The sequence below is a fragment of the Myzus persicae genome, unplaced genomic scaffold (assembly GCF_001856785.1).
Source record: "Myzus persicae strain clone G006 unplaced genomic scaffold, MPER_G0061.0, whole genome shotgun sequence".
Classification (NCBI taxonomy): Eukaryota; Metazoa; Arthropoda; class Insecta; order Hemiptera; family Aphididae; genus Myzus; species Myzus persicae.
Window position 1 is genome coordinate 125,080 of NW_019101569.1, and position 25,958 is coordinate 151,037.

General features: G+C 29.7%; 3 protein-coding genes across 3 annotated transcripts; 2 read left to right on the plus strand and 1 right to left on the minus strand.

Moving 5' to 3' along the window:
* Positions 1-3,345: 3,345 nt before the first annotated feature.
* Positions 3,346-6,181, plus strand: LOC111029676. The gene is made up of 5 exons (XM_022308795.1): positions 3,346-3,542; positions 4,217-4,420; positions 5,069-5,347; positions 5,456-5,567; positions 6,074-6,181. Exons 1-5 carry the CDS (start codon positions 3,346-3,348, stop codon positions 6,179-6,181), a joined length of 900 nt encoding a protein of 299 aa, XP_022164487.1.
* An 858-nt stretch (positions 6,182-7,039) lies between these two features.
* On the plus strand, positions 7,040-16,834 carry LOC111029677 (sodium channel protein Nach-like). The gene is made up of 16 exons (XM_022308796.1): positions 7,040-7,313; positions 7,826-7,879; positions 7,943-8,057; positions 8,260-8,351; positions 8,452-8,553; positions 11,397-11,493; positions 12,760-12,954; positions 13,050-13,194; positions 14,652-14,785; positions 15,438-15,522; positions 15,593-15,691; positions 15,778-15,961; positions 16,062-16,115; positions 16,252-16,363; positions 16,432-16,556; positions 16,625-16,834. The coding sequence occupies exons 1-16, from the start codon at positions 7,121-7,123 to the stop codon at positions 16,804-16,806; spliced, it is 1,968 nt and encodes a 655-aa protein (XP_022164488.1). The 5' UTR covers positions 7,040-7,120; the 3' UTR covers positions 16,807-16,834.
* Positions 16,764-25,165, minus strand: LOC111029643 (location of vulva defective 1). The gene is made up of 9 exons (XM_022308740.1): positions 25,041-25,165; positions 23,702-23,890; positions 19,696-19,863; positions 19,382-19,549; positions 19,086-19,330; positions 18,929-19,019; positions 18,712-18,828; positions 17,256-18,638; positions 16,764-17,152 (listed from the first exon to the last, which is right to left on the minus strand). Exons 1-9 carry the CDS (start codon positions 25,093-25,095, stop codon positions 16,941-16,943), a joined length of 2,628 nt encoding a protein of 875 aa, XP_022164432.1. The 5' UTR covers positions 25,096-25,165; the 3' UTR covers positions 16,764-16,940.
* Positions 25,166-25,958: the final 793 nt, after the last annotated feature.

Sequence of the window (25,958 nt, forward strand, 5' to 3'; positions counted from 1 at the left end):
TGGTACGAAGTAAAATAAAATGTCCTGCCAGATGTATAGGCATAGATAGGTATAAGACAATCATTACTGTGTTGTTAAAAAATTCTAAAGTATGTTTCGAAATAACTGTAATTATGAAAAATATATTTGGAATACTAATCAAATATTATAAATTTATAATAAAAATGAGTTTGATGAACCTGCAGTTTCTCTATAAAAATAACGGACACAATTCTAATATGTAAAAAAGTATTATAACTAATATCATAAAAATATGTTAAACAGCTGTTATAACCAATTTATACTATACTAGCTGATCCTGTGCACTTCGTTGCCCGTTGAAAATGCCATCTCTATATAAGAGACTTGATGGTGATAATGCGAGCATTATATTATCAGGTAGGCAATCCACCTCCGATGGATTGCAGGCCTCGCTAGGTGAATACTATACTACTATCTATGTGATTATATGAATAATATGTTTTATTTTATTTTTTATTTTGATTGTGTACACTGCAATGAGCGGCTATAAGTGCAACTCAAGCCTCCTTGGTAGGCAATATGCGAAGATTCGATTTGATGTATGCTTAAACCTGCTCTACCCATTGGCAACCAAAAAACAAAAAAAAAATACTCATTTCTATTAAAAAATTAATAAAAGATTTATTAATTAAAATAAACGTGTACAATGTACAGTACACGTTTATACACGTATTTCGTGGCACGACAGCCCGCGGGTTTCCAGTAACCTGCAACCCAACCTTTTCGTCCGTAAAATTATGTATTTTACACACTTTTATTTGATATTGTATATCTTTGACTTGTAGCATTGCGAGTTCCGCTACTTGAATTTGTATGTCTAATTGCTGGCATTTTTAAAAACAAAAATATTCCATCAAAACTTACCAAAACTTCTAATATTATTGCAATACTCTGATTTCCTTTATATTGATACTAATATTCGGTAACCATAGTGTTGCTGTACGCTCGGTGCGTATTATTATTATAATTTTTAGACGTTATTATACATGTATATATTAGTACCAACCCCTATTTCAACACCATATAGCTTTTTTTTAGTATTGAAAAGTAGAATATGTCCTTTCTCAGTGTCTAAACTATCTATGTACCTACCAATTTCATTTAAATCGGAAGTAGTTTCGGACTCTATTCAATACAAACAAACAATCAAATCTTTCCTCTTTATAATATTAGTATAGATCGTCAATATAACATGTAAACTATTGAATATAACCAATTTATATTATACAAGCAAAATTACATTTAAAAAAAACTGTAGTTTATATTGTTGGCAACACTACTGGGGGAGTACGATGACAAGAGAGTAAAGAGAGTGTTAGTAGTTAGTATGTGTTCGAAGAGAGACTTGGTGTGTGTGAGCTGGGTGCTCAACATTCTTTGTGTTGAACTATCGTGTTTAGACTAGTGTTTGTTTAATAAAGTTGTCGTATTACAAAATTGTGCGTTAACTTTGCGTAATAAAAGATTCTTTTTCCAACAGTCAATATGTAAACTGGGGTATGTACAAATGTTGACATCATACAATCTGTGGAAAAACCACTAAGATACATTATACAACAAACTGTTGCAATTTATTGCATTTACCAAATCATTTTTTTGGACGTTGTTGGGCAGTCGTTGAGAATGAGCAATCATCTAAAAATGTCAGCAAATGCACATAAACCTGCAAAAGCTAACACATCGTCTTTGTCGCTTAGTCATTTTTTGAAAGATCTCACCATTTGTTGGTTCTGATAAGAAAATGGATATTTTATCTGTACTCGTTTTTTAAACAGTGTTTCATTGAACAATATCTAGAATTTATAATATTGAATTTTTTATAGTAGCCCTTAAACCAATTGAAGGATGTTTCATAAAAAGGAAGATAAGGATGGAAAATTGATGTTGTGATATATCTAATATTTGGTGTCGGTTGATGATTGTCTAAACTCTAGACGCATTATAGGGATTTCTGTCAATTTTTTGGGTTATAAGCGCAGTATTATTAAATATAATAATCATCTCAAAATTTGATATTATTACCCCACGTTATATGTACCTAATGATAATAATTAAAAAGAAATTCAAAATTCTTGATTGATAAAAATTTATACTTTTGTATATATTATTTTTTATAACCTGGATTATAGGTGTTTTATATAAGTACCTATATCTATTATATCTAATATACAATATATATTGGTTGTATTAGTGTCTCGTCAGTCTTATTGCGACAAATTACCTAGACACATGCACATTTCACATATATATATATTTACTGTAATAAAAGAGTGTGAGTTAAAATGAAAGTGATATGTTAAAAACATTTTGATATTACCAAGGAAAATAAAATTAAACACAATCATCAAAAATATACTGGAAACTGTTGGAGAAGCAAGCGTTCAACAAAAAGTCCAAATGAAAAGTTAATATAGTTGTATTATCATTATGAAAGTCCATCAGTTGGCAATTCATATTTTACTTGTAGAGACAATCCGGGAACCAACTCGTAGTCGTCTCTTAAATTGTACGAAGTATATGAGTGAGGACACATACATTAAAAATGTTGGAAATATTTTATACAAATGGGACTAAAAATAGTACAGAATTCTAGTTTTAACAAAAACGTGAGTATACCATCATGTACATATAAATTTAAATAACAGAACCTAGAAACATGGAATTTGATCTAAGGAAATTACTGAATGTTTTATCACCAAAAATATTGATTAAATACGTAAATAAAATAATTAAATTGGTACTGAAATGAATTCACCACGAAAGTCTCATAAAATGTATTTATAATCTAACAACTTTTTACCAATAATTTTAATTTGTTCTTGTACTGGAGTGCTTAAAATTTAAATGATTAATTGATTACTTACCTATAACTCTATGTAAAGTATAATTTATATAATAAAATATAGCAGTATACATAGACCTTGAACCGATTTTGTAGGCGTATAAAATCAATGAGGTATTATTAAAGTTGAATATAATTGTTCATTGAATATTTTAATATTAAATCTATAAAAATGTTTACCTTCGTGAAGTTTCAAAAAGTTTACTGTACGAACTACTCGCGTGTACGATAATCTAGGCAATCAAAATAATAAATAATAAATAAACTATTCTAACCTCACTCGTATAGAATGTTACAATTATTATAAATATCAACTAAATTACTATTAAAAAAAAAATCAACCGCAGTTATTAACTAAACAAACAACATATTTAATACCTTCTACATATCTCTTCCCCAATACACGGCAGTCCATGAGCTTTTATTATTCCAATTTTTAGTTTATCATAGTTGTTGCCGGAGATTAATCAAAATTCTGTGCAATGTATTGGAATGAGTTGAATCCTCAGAAACGCAATGTCTTGTTTAAATTCGATAATTCAGACGTGAAAAAAGAACAGGACCGAATATTTATAAAACTTAAAAAAGGTGTATTCAATTTCGCTTGGTTGTTTTTTTCATCTTCCAACATACATGGTCTTAACCACTTGACTGACAAAAGGAGGCATTACACCGAAAAGTATGTGCTCTATACATTATTTACATAATAATGCGTGTAATGCATATTATATTATTATATTGTTTTCAAGAGATGTTTACGGATACAATTACCTGTACCCACTACCTACATGTCACCACTTCACTCTTTTTCACAGAAAATGGTCTGAGTTTAAAATAGAATTCCCTGATTTTATTTAAAGTTTTACAAGTAGCCATATCATGTTATATCTATTAACCTAGGAACTACCAAACGTAGTTTTTTGACTCACATTACTACCTACCTACAACAAAACAGAATTAACAGTACTACATAAATATGATATATATATTTTATACAATACAATTTTATATATTATATTACATGGAAAAGATAATTGTATTCTTTTGCAAAGCGGTATAAGAACATATTAAATTATAAATTGTTAATAAATAAAGAGCTTAAAATATATAGTTTTTGTATGAGTCTGTAATATTTCTAAAAAGTAACATTAAGAAAAACTTCGAAAACAATTGTTTATAAAAGTTGTAGACACATTGGATCATCCTCTATAAAAATGTTTTGCTATTAATATTTACAACTGATACATAGGTAGTTATATTGTCAGGTTGATTTATTTATTAAGATGTAGGAATAAATATTTAACACAAACCACTAATCGCCAAAGATCGTGCTTTTATAATTTTATGTGACAGATTAATTTGGGTTATTGCAATATGTTTGAGTATCTACGGTTCAGCAATACTTGGTTCGTCCACTTGGACTCGTTATCAAGAAAATCCGACAGTGATATCTATGGACAGAGAGTATAAGGAATGGGCAACTCCACTTCCAGCATTCACTTTATGTCCTACGTATAAAATCGATGACCAACTCTTCGATGAACTCGTACAGAAAAAGTAAGTTTTGACCGAAAATACGAATCGTATAAAAAAATCAAATTCCTAATTTATATATGTAAAATTAATGTTTAATTCTAACAGGAACGTCATTCGAAATATAGTTAAAAAGAAAAAAACTAGTTATAATAAAATATGTATTTATTTTTACTGATTTTGCCATTATTTATTGACAATATTTAATCGTTTTTACATGAACTGTATCCATGTGAATTATTAAGGGTTCTACAGATTATTATCAGGAACTTTTCCAACGTCATCTTCTTATGCTTAGAGAAATAAGACATGATTTCGTCTTAATTATTATCCATCAATATGGTAAAAACATTTGATGTATTCATCAACACTGTTAAAAACCTAATTGACATTGCAATAAATCAGGTCAATAGATAACCATAAATTCATATTGTAAACGCGAGTACACATATTACAATCTCTATAGCTGAATTTCACAAACTTTAATATAAAACAAAACAGTAATAATAATCATCAATGCAAATATTAATTTATTATGAATGTTTTATTTTATGATGCTGAGGTTAAATACTGATACTACATCGTTTCTTTTTGTCATACAATTGTCAAGCCGTTCGCTTGAATATGATAAAATAATGTACCCACTCATTATATTCAATGATATTGATTTAGATTTACAAACTACACAGACGAAGAAAAAGAAGATTTTCGGACGTTTCTGGTGCAGTTGGCAAATGCCACTTACGGAACGTTTAAAGAAGTGCCTTCGTACAATCGGATATCGCCGAATGAGTACTTGAATTACGTCATATCCCTGAGCGGTTCTGTATCGTACACAATCAAAAATAGTCACGTAGACATATTTTCATCGATCGAATTGGTGCCCAGTGTAACTGAATTGGGCTTATGTTATTCGTACAACGGATACGTTGCACCTTACAACGGTTACAAGTAAGTACCTCCCTATATGAATAAAATTAGTTCCTGCCTGATGTTGGAATGACATTTTATGAACATCTTGTGTGCCTTTCGATCAACATTGATTATTTTCTTATACAGGTATTGGATAAATCGCAACATCAGCGAGTTCCCGAAAATAGAAATTATGTCCGGCACCCCGTTGGACGGTGACATTTTCATTCAGTTAACTTCCATGAATTTCGGTTACATGGTAATGAATGTGTTTATGAGGATGTCAGAGTACTCATTGTTTTTTTTTCTCTGTATCCAGCGCAACACGGACAATACAGAATTACGCAGAATTATGTATTTGAGTAAGCTAAGAGTAAAATCACACATTAAAAAATTGAAAAGAATAATATTTTTGACAGTATGACATATTAATTCGTCTAAATATTTTCTAAAAAACTATATACATGGTTTAAATTTATAAAGAAAAGTTATTTCAGTATACAGATAACACATTAATTATTGTTGCTGATGCGCATGGTGTAGGGGAAGTGCTGTGTGTATGTTTTTTGATGTCTAATTTGCTTTACCTAATTGAAAATTTTTACCCAAATTTATCTAATATTTCGACTAAAACGTCAAGTTGGTTTCAAGAAGGGGCAATATTGTCACCAGCTAACGATCAAGTCAATAAAATAAATTACACGATACTGTTAAAATTCAATGCACTAACAAAAGTGTACTACTATTCCGTTGACACTGTTGTAGATACAGAGGAGAAGATTACAAATAAAATCTTTAAAAAGCTGTTTGCTTGAGTGTATAATCCTTACTGACTGTGGAGCTGAGAAAATGGTTTGGTTCCTAGAATACTAATGATACCAACCAGTTTGCCATTCCAGTTCAAACAGCTATAATTTTCCGTGAAATTAAGCTTTGCAATGACTATTAATAAGGCAAAAGGTCAAACATTAAACGTTGCAGGTTGAGACTTAACCGTCCAGTGTTTTTAAAATGGTCAATTGTACGTAGCTCTGTCATTTGTGTATCCAGAAATATTTATAATGCTTAAGACAAATTGATATAATTGACAAAAAAATAAAAATCATACACCATAACGAAACAAATATATTCCACACTTATACATAAAATTATCCTAAAAAAATTAATCACATTAAATATCTGATATAATCATTCATATCAAACTTTTCACATATTCCTGAACATATATAAATGTACCAAAATCTAGCAATAGCAAGGCATTTCAAATATAAAATAGCTAAAAAAAACACTTGAGAGGATGTTTAAGAGTGCACTGATACTGTTTTCTCTAACTGGCCGTCGAGCAGCATGGACAATACACAGAATCTTTTTTTTCATTTAAATTTATAAAAAAAAATGTCTTTTTAGTTTTTACTTTGAAAGTCAAACCAAAAGTAAAATTGTAATAAAATATAAAATAGATGTTGTGGTAAACCGTCAAAAATATTATTCCTTTAACTTCCGTAAAAGATGGTTTTAATCTAAGATAGGTAACTCAAAAATCATAAAAAACAATTTTAGATGAAAGTATTTTATCTATGTTTCGCGTGGGTTCAGAGAGTAAAAACAAAGATTGCGCTGATATCCTTTTAATAATTTTTTTTTCCATCAATATCATCGGTATAATAATAAAAAATAATAACTAATATGATACTATACCGTGTTTTATTCTATGCATCCACGTGGCAGGGATTTGTGCACTCCCCCTACGAAGTGCCCGACGTGGCGTGCCGCATTTTCCAGTCACCGGAGAACTTCTACAAAACGCTGGATATGGCCGCGCTAAGCATATTCAGTACTCCAGAAATCAGAAACCTCTCGCCCAAGCAGAGAGGCTGCCGGTTCTCGGAAGAGAGCGACTTGGAGATAAGTCCAATTTATACGTACAACACATGTCGGAACCAGTGTCGAATGGACCAAGCTAGAAAACTATGTGGATGTGTCCCGTACTTTTACAAGCCTCTTAGTGAGTGACTTTGCTGCGGTTGTATAACTTGTTCCACATAAAATATATTATAAGTTTTTTACGTAATACATCGACACAATCGCAATTGCCGTATATGATTTATGATCACGGAAGCCATCCGAGGAAACATTACTCCAATCATCAAACCACCATGTTATCAAAATAAAATAATTATTTTTATGGGTTGTTATTTGATTTCTTAGTTCAAAATGTATTACTTGTATTACTTTATGCAAATGCCATTATGATTGTGGTAGTTATTTTTTTTTAGAAGTTCCCTACCCTATATATTATATCAATCACAGTATCAAATTATTTCAGGCACCATAAAACGTTGGGGCACGTCTAAATATTTTTGGTAACTCGGATAAGAACATTTATATGTATCAAAATAAACCATAAGACATTGAGTGATGCAAATAAATAATCAATCATTATTTTTCTACATTGAACCTTAAATAACAAGATTGCATTCGATACGATCATTCAATAATTTTGAACTTTAATTTCAGAAAAATATACAATATGTGATGTCAAAGGGATGCACTGTTTGGATCAATATAAAGGTAAATTATATTGGTTTTGCGTAGGAATATGATGAAAATATTATTTATTACTGATTTTTCCAGAGTTTCTTATAAAACTCCGGAATACAACAGGAGTTGATGAAAAAGTAAACTGTGGTTGTTATCCACCTTGTGACGATGTTAATTATATCGTAGAAGGAGACAACACAATGCAATGGTAATCTAATATTCAAATACTTAATTTAGTTATAATTAAAAACAACAAAAACCCAAAATTAATTAAAATATATCTATAAAACAAATATTATGTATAGATACTGTTATTTGTCTGGCGATAGATAACTGGTATATGATTAAACTTACAATTTAATTCGTTAAGTAATTATTTAACATGGTGTCTAATTATGATTCTTTTTCAGGTTAATAGGAACCAATTTAAAGTGGGGACTTATCAAATATCCTCGTATGCGTTTGAAAAGAAACGTTTTATTCGGTTTCACTGATGTTTTAGGTAAGTAATCAAAAATGAAAAAAAAAGATCAATTCAATATTTTATTTTAATTATTATACACAATATGTAATAACATACTTTATATGCGTACACGTTTTAGTTTCAATTGGAGGCACTGCAGGCCTGTTTCTTGGATGTTCGGTATTAAGTTTCCTGGAGATAATTTACTTCTTCACATTTCGCCTGGCATTTACGTCATTGTGTGAGAAATAAGAAACTAATGAACTAATTGAATACTACGATTATTGAATGCAATTCTCTCAAAGATAATCTACAACAAATGTATTTTTATTTTATCTGTGTACCAGGCCAATGCCGTACTAAAATTATAACCAAATACATTTCATTAGTATAGTAAAATATATAACTTGTACACTGTACATATAACTTATAATTGAACGTTGTATATTTTGTATACATATCGTGTGCTATCATTGACTATGGGTAATGGACATAGCAATCGAACGGAGAGCCTTTTGGACCCCACATTTGTATATACCATGGCCACTATTACGACACCGTCAGGTCCTGGATGAACGTTTATAACTCGGCCCAAAAGCCACTTTACAGGAGGCACATTATTGGCACATTATTTTATTAACACCGGCGTGCCCGGTTGAAAGGACGGTCCTATAGGTTTTAACCGTTTGTTTCGTCCTTGTAGCTGTCCCAAATACTCTTTGCTCCATCTTACCCAAAAGTGTTGCACAAGCTGCTGTATGCCTGCATTCTCTGACACCAAGACAGTCTATTGCTTGGCAAATCTCCTATATCAGGTCCAGGCAGAGCGCGCAGTGGGCTACTTATTGGGAAATAGACAGAAATAAGGATATCCAAATCCATAGTGTCCTCAAATAAAGGAATTAAAGGACGAGAGTTCAGCAACATTCTATTTGTGTTAATTCCGTATAAAGTTCATCACAAGTTAACCTACAGTGTGATTTAAGGGTTTTTTTAAGGCCTTGGCGGCCCCCATCCATAAACCACCAAAATGAAAGAACCACGGTGGTATAAATTTCCTGTTAATTTCTTATAAAACCATGAATCTTAAACACGAACTTTGTGTTGTGCTGAAAGAAGAAATATGGACAAATCACTCAAAATCCAAAAACAGAATAATTTAAAATTTGAGACTATTTGTAATATTCTATGTAGGTACCCATGATACTTCTTGACAATTTTTGTATTATAAACTGCAGTGTTTTACATTCATCCCTTACCCTCTTGGTGTACATTGGACCTAATGACGTATTATACAACATAAAGGTACGTGTAAAATAATTAATCTACATCACACCACAATTGTATGCAGAACAATAGAAAACAATAACTAATTCACCAAACCCTAAACTTTCGTCACCACATTCTACATTACATGGGAATATCATACTATGTGTCATTGAATGTTACTGAAAAGTACAAGTATTACTGCATTAGTGTATTATATTAAATGGTGTCGGCACCGATGCGGTCACGACATTTGCGGTCGGCAAATTTTTCGTGCCATTTGTGGTCAATTTATTTCTATTAACCTGACTATAAAATTTGGATGCTATATATAATATATATAAATGTATTGTATACTTAATTTGCGCTAATAGGTATATATTTACTATTTTATTATATTTAAACTTCCCTTCACACTTTTCAAGGCTAAGGACTGACAGTATTTTTTACTGGCGTGTTTAAAGTTTAAAATCTTATTATTATTATAAATAACTCATATAATAATAATATACTTGTCAATCACATCACATAATAGGGTACTCATTTTTTTTAAGCCTTATTACAATTATTATAAAAAATTCACATAATAATACATTTTTCGATCACATTACATATTTCATACTCTCAATTTCGATATTTTTGGCTAATAGGTATGTTCGTTACAAATGCCGTAAGAAATATCACGAAATTACATATATCACGAACATACCTTCCTTTACCCTATTAATGGTTTTTAATTCTTTCGTCCAATCGTATGTACATATTTTTTCTCCTTTTACCTTCCATATTTAAGTAACTTCTTGCATATAAAAGTTACAAATTATCAGCCTCTTTTTTAAGACAGCCATACAAATTCTTATAAACGTTGGTCACGGTATATTTAATATTTTATCAAGTTAACTATTCCAACCCTAGAGGATAACCTTTAGTTGAATAAATAATAATAATAAACTTTTTAAACACATTTTCATAATATAATATGTTTTTTAGAATATAATAATATATACAGCACCTTAAGTTTTATAGTCAGGTAAATAGAAATAAATTGGCCGCAAATGGCACGAAAAAAAAGCCGACCGCAAATGTCCCGGAACCCTATTAAATATATAATATATATAACATACATACATGAATTTATACATACATACATACATACATACATACATACATACATACATACATACATACATACACACATACACACATACATACATACATACATACATATACACATACACACATACATACATACATACATACATATATACATACATATATACATACATACATACATACGTACATACATACATATATACATATACATACCGATTATGGCTTATTTTAATATGACTTGTGTAATGGATAGGTACAAATAACAAATAGATCAGATAAGTATTTGGCCATTTTCGTTTAATACTTTTACGTATATACTCTAGTAAAGGTATACACCGACGAGGGCACATAATAGCAATATACATTAACATTATACAATTATAATTTATAGGTATATGTATTACGTATAGTGCATAATACGTATGAATATAACAGTCTAAATCGGCCTCCATGTCGTACCATATTCACAACGATTAGATTTCAGGATGTATTTATATAATATACACACAATATATATACTTATTGTACATTACAACACGAAATCGGGTGTAATACGGAGCTGAAAGCATTGTATATTTTCATATTACCCTCTGATAAAAAGCACCGATAGGCTGCTAACCTGCAGGGTGTGCACTATCATTATACGAGTAATAAACAATAATATGGGTAAATAGCCGATACAAAGGTAATAAAAAATGCATCATTGTACCACCACCATGCGTAGGATATGGACGTATTTCAGCAACAGCACGATACACGGCTTCAATTACATAGCCGACAAACGCCGTCACTGGACGGAGAGGTGAGTCAAAGGCTATTGCAAGTGACTGTGATAAATATTCAGTAAGATAGTGGCATGCTCAGTTTTTTGAATAAACAGGGAAGGGGGATTAGGATTTTTTACTGTTCTTGGAACACGTAATTTAGTGGTACATATAATTTCATATATTTTAATAATTTATACGAAAAAAATAATCCAAAGGGTGATTTTAATTATCTTTTAATAATCTTTACTGATTACTTGTAGGCTAGGCGCAAATTAACTAAATTGTTTTGGGGGACTCAAACTCCCCTCCCCATAGGCTATAGTATAAGTAAAATTATAGTACTAATTGCTAGATTTTTAATTGGGGAGACTTGACCGAAATTTGGGAGGACTAAGTCTCCTATTTGCGCCAATGCTTTTAAGCACTTATATTTTTATTAATGACTTAATAAATCTTTTTGATTAGTTTTTTTCAAATATTATTGTTTTTATTAATTAATAATATACAGAATGTATAAATTTGAAAAATGATAAAATCTTCGTCATTGAGTACGAGTAGATCATTGTTATATCGTATACTCGTATAATGTTGAATTTAAATTCAATGATAAATCATTGTATACGAAAATCGGTTCCGAACGGAGGCTGTCTGTCAGCCTATATTTCTAAGGATATTTTGACTATATTATATTTATATTACTAGAACCAGAGGTATTCAAACGGTATGTCTTGATCGTCGCGATTCTCAAGGTGTCGCGGGGGTTGGCGAAGGTAGCACCAAGTTAGGCCAAAACACCAACAAAAAAAAGTCAATGTATGTAATTTTTATTTATAATCATAAATCATTACAGAGATAATAGAAACGATTACGAAACACACCCGACCATTTGAATTAGTTTGATTTCTAATACTAAAGTTATTATTATTATCACCCATATCGTATCCGTCCCGATTCGGGTGGTGTTTCAATTTTTTCTTAACAATTTCAGGGCCATCAAAATATTTTGAACACACAAAGGAGTCTAGGGACATAACAGTTTGAATATTTCTGCTATATAAGTGATGATAGGTATGATTTTTCTATCAGTATTACGGTAGGTTGAAGTGGTTGAAGTAATTTTTGCAAAATTAGATCATGTTACATTCTGTATAATTATTATTGTTATTACATTATAGAATTAAACGTATCATAATAATTGTTGTATTAATTATTAACTCGTGTAATATTACTAGCTGTTATATAAACTAACAATTTATAACGAAATTTTAAACATGTTTTGAAAATGTTTTGTTTCGCACAAGAGTATTTTGGGTGTTGACATGTTTCATATCATGTCTTGCTACGAGATTATATCTCCAAGCTACTTGGTACGCTTACAACAACAACGCCGTTAGCTTTGTCACCGATACCACGTATCTGGATTGGAATACGAGTTTTCTCTCGTTATCGATTTGCGAACAAGAGTCGCCGGACAAGTTATACGACTTGGCATCCAAGTGCGTACGTCATACGATTATAATATCATATAATACTTACATGTACTCATTAATAACAATTATTTTGAAAAAATTGTTCATAATTATACTTTCAGGATGTACGGCACTGATCGAGATTTGAATATTGATTTTTATCTAAGGGACATCGCTTTCTACGACGGTGCGTGTTACTCGTGCATCACGCACTGTCAAAAGGGAACATTAAACTGCACCACAGACTACGATCAAATCATACGTGAAGTATATTTTAAAAGATATACAAATATAAATTATGTGACCGCCGAAGCCAGATTACTGTAATAGTCTCGTATTCATCAATATAATATGCTTGGTAGTCACTGGTCGGTACTAGGTATGCTCGGTATTACGTAATATGCAATTTAAAATAAAATCTTGGTTTAAGTATGAAACGTACCTACGGTTTGATGCAGTTATCGTAAGGCTTATAAATTATATTCACTTAAAAAAGATTACAACACCGAAATCAATGAATAGTTAGAATTTTTTAATTAAATTGACCGTGACTGTTATTTGTTATACTTAATATCTAATAGTGTAGTTATTTTTTAATTGTATGAATCGTATAGCTTCGACTATAACTTAATGACATTATTTTATTTTATCATTTTCCTATATTAATTTATCTATTTTATTTAAAACTCCTATAGATAGTAATTTTAGTAGTCATGAGTTGAACATAATATAAGAAAATAAAAATAAAAGATGTATAAATGAGTATATGACACTTAATATTAAATAATTGTAAATTCAAATAGTCTACAAAAAGTTTTCAAATCTTTAAGATTACAGTGAAATAAACCTAAAAAGTCAAAATAACCATCAGAAATTCAAATGTTTGAGGGTGAAACTAACAAAATATTTTTAGTATAATATTTACTAAAAAAAGAGGGGCATGTATAGGTAACCATTCTGTTGCACAGTTATTAGAATTTGAGTGTTCCTCACATTGAATATATAGGCACTGACTGTAATGGCCGTGTTAAATTTCAATTCGTTGACAGATCATTGTACCCATATACTATGAAATACCAAACAATTATTTTCGTAATATAGTATTAAATGTTAACAAATATTTATATATATATTTTTTTTTTGGTGGATCATTTTAAAAGACTTTGACAGAAACCTCAAAGTTAATTACCAGAGGATTTTTTTCTAATATAATAAAAAAATAAAATAGTATTAAATTTAAAATCAATTTATCCCTCCAGTGGCGCCGATACCAATGCTTAGGTGGGTTTAGCCGTGGCCTGTTGTTGATGATAGGCGTTGATAGGTAGTACACTGGTACTGTAGGGTAGTGGGTAGAGGGTACTATAGAAACATAGAGTAAGAATGTGGGCTGTATACGAACTGTACAAGTTTGAAGCGATGATCGTTCAGAATTAAAAACTTACATAAACTTTAATAAAATAATATATTATTTTTCTTTTGGGGAGGTTATAGAAAACATGTTTTATTAAAAATGAGCTTTATGCCATTTAATGTACACCAGCTACAATATGGGCGTGGACATGCCAATAATAAATAATGAAAATATTAAATAGAAAATATTGTTCAGTCGCACGTGACCCTAAAAATGTTTCAACTACATGATGATCAGGCTCGGGCGGTGGTATATAGAGTATTCGTCACGTCCGAGTACAATACATTTGTATAACTCGTGTGGTACATAGATTCGGTCGGAATGTCAAGATCTGATTGGAAATTGTTATTGGAATGATGAACCATTCGAATGCTGCGATCAATTCTTACCGATAACGACTGAAAATGGTGTATGTTTTATTGTAAACTCCTTACACACAGTAAAGTGAGTATAATAAAACGTCAAATACTTACATCATATGTATAATATTAAATTAAAGTACATTAAAATAGTAAAATGTATGGCAAGAGCGGAAAGTGAGCTATTTCAAGCAAGCGTGACATATGCGATACGACCTTCGCCCAAGGCTGAAATTGTCCTGTTCGAGCCATAAGCCCATTACACATATTCTTTTTTGTCAAGCCTAACTCCCATCAAACAACGCCTACATCGATATTATGATAATCCATTTGTCATGAACTGCTCTTATAATTGTCTGTATCTACATTTGCGAACTGTTCCTTAGAACAACGCCGAATTAACCCATCTGTCCCGCTTACCAGCTAATATTTTACTGTATATACGAGTACATTATTCGTGTATATATCTTATTTGGAAATTGACTTTTCCAACCACTGAGTACCTACCGAAAAAGTTGCAGATTAAGAAAAACATTTACTGTCCACTAAAGACAATCATTTTCTAAAACTTCAAACGGTATCGAAAATTAAACTTTCGGTGCAGGCGTGACAAAAATAGTATACTTATTTTGAAACGAAGTAGTTTTATCTAGTTAACCTAGAACAATTAAAATATTTAAGTATATATCTTATATGTATAACATCACAAAAATGTTAATATTATATTGCGATTACAGAAACGACGGCGAAAAATTAAAAATGATATCAAACCGAAAATCGGGACCAGGCAGCCTTGCTTTTACGGCGTACGAGTCTATAAAAGTATACATATTAATTATTTGAAACCTTTAACACATTATTTCATACAAACATTATTTATATGTACCTACAGCTGTTTATACACTCACCAGAAGATTTGCCTTACGTAAACCATCCACAAGAAGAAAAATTTTTACTGAGTTGGGGAGTATCGTTTTTGATGAAATACCAGGTAAACCGTAAAGTATTGTTTAAATTGTGTCTAAATCTTAATAAGTTTATGTACAACAACTACACCACTACACTTAATTATAATAGATTAAAGAGATTGAGAACGATCCGCTGTTAAAACAAGTAGATATCAAACAGAGGAATTGTCGTTTTCCGGAAGAAAACGATTTAAAAGTGTACAACGTATACAGTAACTCCGCGTGCATCGTGAACTGCAGAGCTGAAGCTCAGCTCAAGATGTGTAATTGTACTCCACATTATTTGAAGATTCGTAAGTATCTAAATAAATTAATTAATTAAATGTATACACTAATTTATGTTTATTATTTAATAATTAATGTGTATGCGTGTTTTTATGTTTGTGTTTATAGCGGGAACGCCAATTTGTGGGATCGAAGGTCTTGGTTGTATAACTGAACATTCAGGTTCACATCTCATATTTAAAAATAATGGTTCTACATTATATTTAATACTATTTAAAATTTAAATTTAAATCGAAGTTTAATTCTAACATAACATGATATGTTATTTAATGATGATAATTTGAAAAAAAATTTTCAGAATATTTCCGAGCACTAAAGACTCATGATTTCAATAAGCTGGGATTAGTGTGCAATTGTATATCTAGTTGTACTGAACCAGAATATAATGTTTTGAGCAAAGAAATTGGAACGTAAGTACAACATTATACAATAATATATTTTATAATATTTACGTTAAAAACTTACATTACACTGTTAGCTTAACTACTGAAGAGCAAGATAACGAGGATGTTAAATATGGATCAAAAGTAATTATCGCATTAGATAGACTACCGAATGAAAGACTTAAAAGAAATGTAGTAAGATCTCGAATGGATCTCATTGGTAAATTACAAATAAACAAACAACTGAAAATAATGATTTCCGTAATTAACAATTTGTTAAATATATAGTATCAATCGGAGGAACTTTAGGTCTATTTCTTGGAGTGAGCCTGTTAAGTATTGTTGAAATAGTTTACTTCTTCGTTGTTTGGACACATAAGACACCACAGAGCATTACGAATAACGTCAAAAGAAAAAAACAAGTTCATCGACCAATTCAAAACATTAATAATTTACCATTTTTACATTGAATTACTTTATGTACATCTAAAAATTAATTCACTTGTAGACATTAGTCAAACTATTAAACACAATTCATATGAGATAAGCCTTATATCATAATGTATTAAAATAATTAATAAATAAACTAAAAAACATAGATGATTCATTCCTTGTTATTACTCATCAGTTCCATGTTACAAGAACTTTCACTATCCATCCCAATGAAGCGTTCGCCCATTTCATCACTGGAAGGTTTATTGAAACGCAACAATATAAAGGACAAAGTGAACTTGAAAGTGAGAAGAACGACACCGAGTGCAGCGATGTATTTAATAATGGTAACGGTATCAAATGTGTAAGTAGAGTCCGTATTTTCTGTAACATAAAAAATAAGAACAAGTCTTAAATAAAAAACTACATATTTATATGAAACTACATATTATATATAATTTATTACATTTTTTTTGCATGTACTTACCATATTGTTTCACGTGCTCTGCCAACTGATTATCAATGTTTTTAGTGGATTGGTTATGAAGTAAATTGTTTAATTCCGGTTCCTCGTGAACTTTTAACACTTTTGTTGGCTTTTTATTTTTATATGGCATACTAGAATTCCTTAGATCCGAAAAGTTATAAGATTCGGTTGTTATATTAAGGAGATCTTTATCGTTTAAAGTTCTATTGTATTCAAATGGTTTTAGGTTAGGATTTGGCCCAGAGATATCGAAAACTACCATTTTTTTATCAGGAACAATTGAGTCGTTTAAATATTTGACGATACTCGGTACGCGAGTTGTTGAATTATTTAACGTTGTTCTATTTTCGTTGATTATGGTTTTCTGTTTTGTTTGTTGAGTATTAAGTGATTTATTACTCAACTGTTCATCACTAATTGCAGGGATATTCGATTTGATTGATAACTTAGTAGAATTATTAATTAATGCTGTAGTGGATGTGGAATTTACCATTATACTTTTAGCGGTTGTGGTAGATGAATTAATTAATTTTAAGGTAGAAAGTGTTGTATATATTTTAATAAGTGGTTTAACGGTTGAGTTAGTTAAATAAACTGCCGTTGAAGTCATTAAAGGAGTATTTTCCACTACAGATTTAGTAACTATAGTAGGAATAAAAATCACCTTCATAGTAGGATTAAGTTTATCTGGTCTGGACGTCGAGCTAGACATATTAGGTAATGTCGTACTCATAGAAATAGTGGTATTTGCCATCAAAGATTTGGTGATCGCAGTAGGCGTAATATTTAATTTTTCGGTAGCAAAAGTTTTGTTCATTGTTATAGATTCGATTGTCGAGCTAGAGATGTTAGGGATTATCGCCATAGAAGGTGTACTGATTATTTTTGACGAATTACGTTGAATGTCCACCACTATACTTGGAATAACCATTGACGCATTAGAACTTGTAGTTACTGAATGAGGGTTAATGGAACTAGATGTCGTGGAATTAACATATAAAGTACTTGTTGGTACTTCGGTGGACGTCGTAGTCAATGGAATTGATACAATCATGGACTTCGTTGTTAAATTTGTTATAGATACGGGTGCAAACGTAGATGTAATGTTCGAAGATTTAACAGTACTTGCTGTGGTAATTTTGTCAATTATTATCGTATGATTGTATCCGTTTTTTGGAGTTGTTATTATGGGATTAGAAGACGTTGTATTGTTAACGGTTACATTTAAAATTGTATTTTTTGCTGTAGTCGTCACCGTGGTCTTTGTGGCAGTAGTTGGAGTAGTTGGAGTAGTTGGAGTAGTTGGAGTAGTTGGAGTAGTTGGAGTAGTTGGAGTAGTTGCAGTAGTTAAATATAATCTAGTGATATTATCCATTGGAACGACTGTAAATTAACAAATTTTATATAAATGAATACACTATTATAATGGCACGAATGAAATGCAGTTGATACTCACTATACGGACATTTGATTTGTATGTCTGGGCAGCAGTTGTTATTATTATAACATTCCCAATCACATGAACACCTACCGAACGTTATTTTTCCACAATTATCATGACAACTTTGTGTCTCTATAAACAATAAAATATTTCAAATTATGAAGATATTCTAAACTTGTATGTAACTGATTCAAAGTTTAACATAGCTATAATTCATTAATGTTATATTTACCTTCTTCGTACGGTCGTTTATTACAACTATCACCCTCTGTAATAACAATATTATCAATGGCTGCCTTACAACTTTTCCCTTCAATTACGATCTACAAAATAACAAAATAATAATATTAAACATACTTTTTTTAAAAACGCAGTTCGAATCTACTCACTCTAGTTGTAATATTAAATTGATACAACCCAATTATAACTCTTCCTTCTCCTTCATGAGATTCCCAGTGAGGTATGCCACCAAAAGTGACTTTTAGAGTAGGAATACCGTTTGAACTTCCTGACATTACTCTATAAGCAAATATCAAACACCTTTGTTTACTTCTAACTGGTAGAAGTGTTGGTGATAATAATCGTCCGGTAGTAGTGGAACCGTAACTTCCAGCATCCAAAGATATATAATTACCTGATAAAAAAAAACTTACATTTTGTTCAAATTAATTATATTCCTACAAACTTTTAAAATACTGAGAAGATCCGGGTGATACGTGACGCCTGGTAGTAAATAAAATAAATGTCATTTTATCAGCCAACCAATCAATGTCATTAAAAATATCGTTTTTCCAACCGCAAAATCTTTCATCTGACGATTCGAAATCACAAGATAAAAATATTTGATCATGCTCTGTTCAAAATATTTGTTTTGTATTAGATTACTCAATATAAGCTGTTACACATAATGACATAATATATAAATATATATTATATATACACATCACTCAAGTTAGTATGTGTAGGTACCAATATTAATGTACATACACGGTTGCTCACCTTTACACCCTTTTAATTCTTCACTCCATTCCAAATCCTCATTGCAATAAACATAACTTGGACCATCTATAGTATATCCAATATCACATATCACTTCTAATTTAGCACCTTGGTTGAGAACGTCCAATCTTCCATGAGGCACAGAGTCTTGGATAAGACAACCTTCTCCTGTCATGTAAAAATAAAAATAAATTAAAAATGTTGTTGAATGGATCGATGAATGTATTGATTTTATAATGATGTGTGTATTTTTTTATCTGTGTACACAATATAATAGTAGTTAAAGTATAATGCTTTGATTTTCAACTTCGGTATCTATTCTGGTGAGAATTTGAATCTATTTGGTGCATTCGAGAGGTCGAAATTTAAAATTCACAGTAGCTTTCAAAAGCGTCAAAAAACCAATTTTTGATCAAATTGTTTTTTGATGAAAAAATAACCACAGATGATTGTTTATATTAAAATTGTCTAAGCACCACAACATTTTGAAAATATTTTATCTTTTTTGAGATATTTATAGGCATAATAATTTGTATTTTGTATTTTTTTTTAAAGATTTTGCTCTTTCAAAATACTTGATGTGTACACAATAGTTTTAATTAGGTAGTGTTATTTAAAAAAAAAAATTTTAATTCTCAATAGTTTTTTTTTTTATAAGCGTCTGAAGTTAAAATGTTGATAAAATTCGTCATAAATCTAATATTTGAAATAAATACGAAATTCCTCACACATTTTCCAACTTTAATAAAGCAAAAAAGTTTACCAGAAAGTAAAATTAATTTTTTATGAGCATTATAAGTTTCAAATTGTTCAACGTTTGATGTTGATTAATTTTAAGCTATTATCTATTTAGTATTTTCACTATGAACCTATTCACACAGTTATACTTTAAGGAGGTATTAACTCATTAATGAATTACAATAATATAATATGATAGAAATATTGACTTTCATAATAATTATATATTAATTAATATGGGTAATAATTAATAAATGCAATGTTTTTGGAAATGAAATAAGCCTATTGTAATACTAACAGTAAAATAAATCACTTTAATGGCAATATCAACTAACATATCATGAAATATACTTGACAGAGACTGACCGACCATTTCCGCTCAGAATCATTTTTTGTATACAACGATATGTCATTGAATTCAAATTTAACACATCCATTACATTGACCCACTGGACTCTTACTGTACAGCAGAGCGGCACAGTCTTGACCACTTTTTTTATAGATCCCGGAAAAAAATACCAAGGAAAAAAAGACCATTCGAAAAAGAACAATTTTTAAAAAATTTGAGAAAAATTAAAAAATACATCAATTTATAATTAGTGTGTAACGTGATCACCAACTACTCACACATTTACACTGCTCGAGTGCACATAGAAATTGCCTATATTGAACAATTTTGTTGTTTTTATTTCATAAAATGATGTGATAAAATATAAAAATATTTCTTTCATTTTTAATCTTTTTATAATGATTTTAATATTTTTTTTGATTAATGCATTCAAAATTTTTAAATGTGTGCATAGTGATTGTTTTATACTCTAATTACAAATGTATGTACTTTTTTAATGTTCATAATCAATTTAAATTATATTTTAAATTTTTAGAAATTGTTATTTTGTTCCGTGATATTTTCTTCCTTGGTCTTTTTCCCTATTACCCTTTTGTATTTATCCTCGCTGTCCGCTAATGGTTTATTGTATATCCGTCGTAATAAAAATATATACGTAGGTGTTTATTTGTTTATTTCCAGCCTTAGTTAAGCTCTACTTTCGGAAATGGAAAAAAATGATAAAAATAAAACAGATTAGACATTGATTAAAAATACATTATAGCCCATACAGGATTTATGTTTAAAAATGGATTGTAAAATTACGTAAATAACTGATTACACGTTAATGAGATAAAAATAAAATAATATTTTTGTATAAAAGAAATTCAAAATATAAATCATGAATTCATATTATATGACACGACATAATATCATTATGTCGATAAAAAAAAATTAATGTACTCTACTATATTTCGTATTGTTTTATAATAATAAGCAAGTACTAATGAATCAGTACCCAATTGTCTTCTGCCCTTTGTAATTATATAATCGTGCGTTGATGCCTGACTCATACTTTGCACTTGATGTAACGAGCAATAAATGTATAATATAATGTGATTTTCAGTCTCATATATGTATTTTTTATTAACACCGAATTTTATAGTTTATTAGTGGATTATGAAAATAATTATTTTGTTATTTTACAATGTTAGATGTAATTGAGGTAAATACACTTATACACACGTATTCTTACATCTGTATAGTGATGCTTATAGTATTTTATAAATACTAATGTATATAAATATTTATCAATATAATTCAACAAAAAATATCAAATAATTTTTTTATCACATGTTCCCTTTTCTCTGTACCATATACTTTTAAAATATTTGTTTACATTATTACATTGCAATATTTTATTGCTCTTAAATTTTTAATGACAATTTAATAGGCATTAAATTGTCAGAAAATGTAACACAACTTTAAACTATATTATATTTATACTTTTATTGAAACAAATAAATGTACTGGCTAGTTATATAATTATTTTTTCAGTATCAACGATAATCTTAGTAATTCAAATATAAGAAATAAAAATATTTATATGCATACCTACATTTTAGTAACAAGTTACATTATTTGATTAAACAGGTACCTGTTAACTTGTTTGTCTTACTATACATGTGCTATTGAGACTTCGAGTTATCTTTGGTTAATATTTCTATTATTAGTATTTATTTTTTTATCTAGAATAATAACTTAACAACAACAAAAGTTGTATTTCAATCAATACACATTACACAACATATTATAATTGAAAAATAATATTTACTGTAATTACAACTTTTTTTTTTCCAGTTTTGAACCGACGACGCCGCGGGAACTGCTTTCGCATTGCTTCCGCGGCGAATTATAACTAGATATACAAAAAAAAAATCTAACTACACGAAAAATAAGTTCTTAGTAAGTGGTTAATTGATTGGCATATTATGACATCTATTGTCTATCTTATGGCATATGTTATTATGACATCTATTCTGTATTCAGTATTATCACATATTTGGTACGGTCTTTCAATGTATAGATAAGAAACGGAAATAATGGTTTTCCGGTAGGTATAGCCGTATACCTATGCAATTCAATAACTAAACACTTCTGTAGATCTTTCACTGAGGACATTTTACGCCATTTAAATATTAATTGTAGCGATTGTACACAACTTCTTAAAAACAACCCGCAATGAATTTTAAGGAAAAATGAAATATTTTACAAATAGTATAATGCATTACGTAGGTACGCAAAGTGATTTATTGATCGTCTAAATACCACCACTACAATTCAGTGACTCATCACTCAATCACGCAGGTCATGGATAGTCGTGGGGTGGGGAACTGGGTTATTATTTTCATGTTTTAATCAGTAAACTGTAGTAATATAATATTATTATATATTATAATATAATATAATACATTATGGACATTCAGAAATGTCTGAAGGATGGGCATTGACGCAGTTTGCTGTGTAATTACTAAATTAAATTAGTAAGAAAAAATCATTTTCGTGAATTATCGAATGGCATTTGCAAAAAAAAAATTAATTATAATGTAGAATAATCAAATTATTATCATAAATACAAAAAACTCAAACGGTTATGATGCTGCGTTTTTAATTTACTAATATTATTACACCTATTACACAGACTAAATATTATCGAATAATAATCAAAAATATATAAAAATATTACTATGAAGTGCTTACAAATTAATTAGGTAGGTACCATAATTAAAGTCTATTTTTATTTGTATAGTCATCGTTCATGATTTGTTAATTTACTAAATGTTTAGACTTGCACATTTTTGGTTTGTAGATTTTTATGTTTTGAATTTTTTATTCTTTGACCACTTTATACTATTATAGGAAATCGATTAATCAACTTACTGGCGCAAATCGGATTATCGGTGTCCCATTGCCCTCGAACACAATTCGCCACCTCGTTACCACGAACCAGCTTGAAAGGCGGTAAGCAAGTAATCCTCGCTGTCCGTCCAGACGATCTCAATCGTACTCGACCGTTATCCAGCTCTATGGTCGGACACCGACTTCTTGATAGAGAATCACATTCTAATACTAGAATTACACACAAATGTTTACTTTTAAATTTGTCAAGTTCAAAACTTAATTATTGCTGTAATTTACCCTCCTAGTCCATCATAATAACAAATAGCATAATATTATATTATAGCCTATAGGTGATGATAATTTATATTTTTATTAAATACTGTCAAAAATCATAAATAGATCATAACAATATTTTTCAAAATAAATAGTATTTAAGTCATATATTAATTATGTGAACAAAATTAAAATTAAACAGATGCCAAAATTAAAATGTCTTTTAAAATGGAATCAAATAGATCTTTATCATTTTGCTCAAACCACTAACCTGTAGGTATAAAAATTTTGACATTTAAGAATTTAAAAAAAAATCTCTTCCTCAACGTTTTTTGTTGCCTTCTTTTGGCTGAACCTCGGTTATTATATTCAGATTTGATGTGTGAGCCCCCAATGACACAGGTTACGAAATTGTATCTATGATGAATTTATTATACTTATTGAATTCATTTTTGCTTAGTGTTAAAAATTAAGATACACTTTCTAGTTGTCAGAAGTTTTCTAGTTTTTAGTTTAATTTTCGATGAGAATATATAATTTGCTATGTATCGATTATAATATTGGTGGTTGAATGATAATAAACCAGAGTTCCGGGGCATAACAAACCAGTACTAATATTTTATGTGTTTGATAAAAAGAAATTCAAAATTTACTTAATTTAAACATTCAAATAGTATTTTAATTAATTTATATAATAGTTACACGATAGTGACCAATATAGAATGTCAAATAAGTTAAATTTAAATTAAGTTAACAAAAATAAACGCAAATTATTGAGGCAGATTTATAATATATTTAAATCGATTTATTAAGTACCTACAATAATTTATTAACTCGTATAGCTTTGCTCAAAACTGATCAACCCAGTCGGCTCTGGTCAACAAACGTTGCAGGGTCGAAATCAAAGTTTTTTAACCAACATTTTGTGTATTAGCTTAATATTTTTTAATTGTTATGTTTTTAGCGATTATACAGTATATACTGTATGGTCTGTATGGTTATTGTAAAATATACAAAAAAATATTTGGCGCACAACACGCAGAGTTTATTCTTAAAACATATATATTGAAATTAGACCTGTTAATAATTATAATAATATACTAACCTTTGCTCAAATACAAGTAAAAGGAAAAGACAAAAATGACACTGAATCCGACCATTGTGAACAGGTTTGTGAACTATTCACACGATAACTGATTTCAAAATTGTCGTGTATGCGTACTGCATACATCACGACATCCTCTTTATCGCGAACCGGAACACCATCAGTGATAAACAAAAATAACATTAAAGGTCAATATTATGGATTATATTTTATGTTAATAAAGAATTCACATTCCGTGAAAATACACTTCTCGATTGTTCAAAGAAAAAATCTCAATATTTTTTTTTTTTACTTGTCCGGATAATTTGATTTGCGTACGGTTCACTATAATGCTACCTATATCATCAGTATAATATTATATAACATTAAATAATTTTTCGCTACTCTCTGTGAAATATTATACGGTTTGACGTAACAGTATGGTGATTGGCGAACGCTGAGTGAGTTCATAATATTATTATTTTGTATTTCATTCCCTTTTAAGAGTTACTTTAAAAATAATAGGTAATAGTGTAATACCAATAGGGGTACTGGGTACAAATCGTATTGAATATATAGGCCTAATAAAAGTTATACCTACCTAACAATAATGATATGAATTTATCAATTATACAATATTACAATGTTTGTGTTATGTAAGAACATACCAATATATTGGTATTTTCAATTCTGTGTGGTATACAAGAAACGTATACGCTTATACCTACATAATACCTATATTTTTTGTGGAAACTTACAGTCATTCGATAATTTTACCTAAATAATCTCAGGCATACTTGCACAAACAAACATACATCAAAACAGTCTATAGGCATAAGTTTCAGTTATATAGAATATTTTTATAAAAAAAAGAAAATTTTAAAGAAAATTTCTAAAATATTATTTAGTACCGCCTATACCTAGTTGAATGCAGACAAA

Bases quoted from the DNA above. Each gene is read 5' to 3' on its own strand.
- LOC111029677 (XM_022308796.1), top strand. From the start codon at position 7,121: ATGGCCGCGCTAAGCATATTCAGTACTCCAGAAATCAGAAACCTCTCG. The intron at 12,955-13,049 runs GTGCGTACGTCA...TTATACTTTCAG, and splicing joins TTATACGACTTGGCATCCAA to GATGTACGGCACTGATCGAG. The intron at 15,962-16,061 runs GTAAGTATCTAA...TTGTGTTTATAG, and splicing joins TCCACATTATTTGAAGATTC to CGGGAACGCCAATTTGTGGG.
- LOC111029676 (XM_022308795.1), top strand. From the start codon at position 3,346: ATGTATTGGAATGAGTTGAATCCTCAGAAACGCAATGTCTTGTTTAAA. The intron at 4,421-5,068 runs GTAAGTTTTGAC...ATATTGATTTAG, and splicing joins GATGAACTCGTACAGAAAAA to ATTTACAAACTACACAGACG. The intron at 5,348-5,455 runs GTAAGTACCTCC...TTTCTTATACAG, and splicing joins GCACCTTACAACGGTTACAA to GTATTGGATAAATCGCAACA.
- LOC111029643 (XM_022308740.1), bottom strand. From the start codon at position 25,095: ATGGTCGGATTCAGTGTCATTTTTGTCTTTTCCTTTTACTTGTATTTG. The intron at 18,829-18,928 runs GTAAATATAACA...TATTGTTTATAG, and splicing joins TAAACGACCGTACGAAGAAG to AGACACAAAGTTGTCATGAT. The intron at 17,153-17,255 runs GTAAGTACATGC...TTTATGTTACAG, and splicing joins AGAGCACGTGAAACAATATG to AAAATACGGACTCTACTTAC.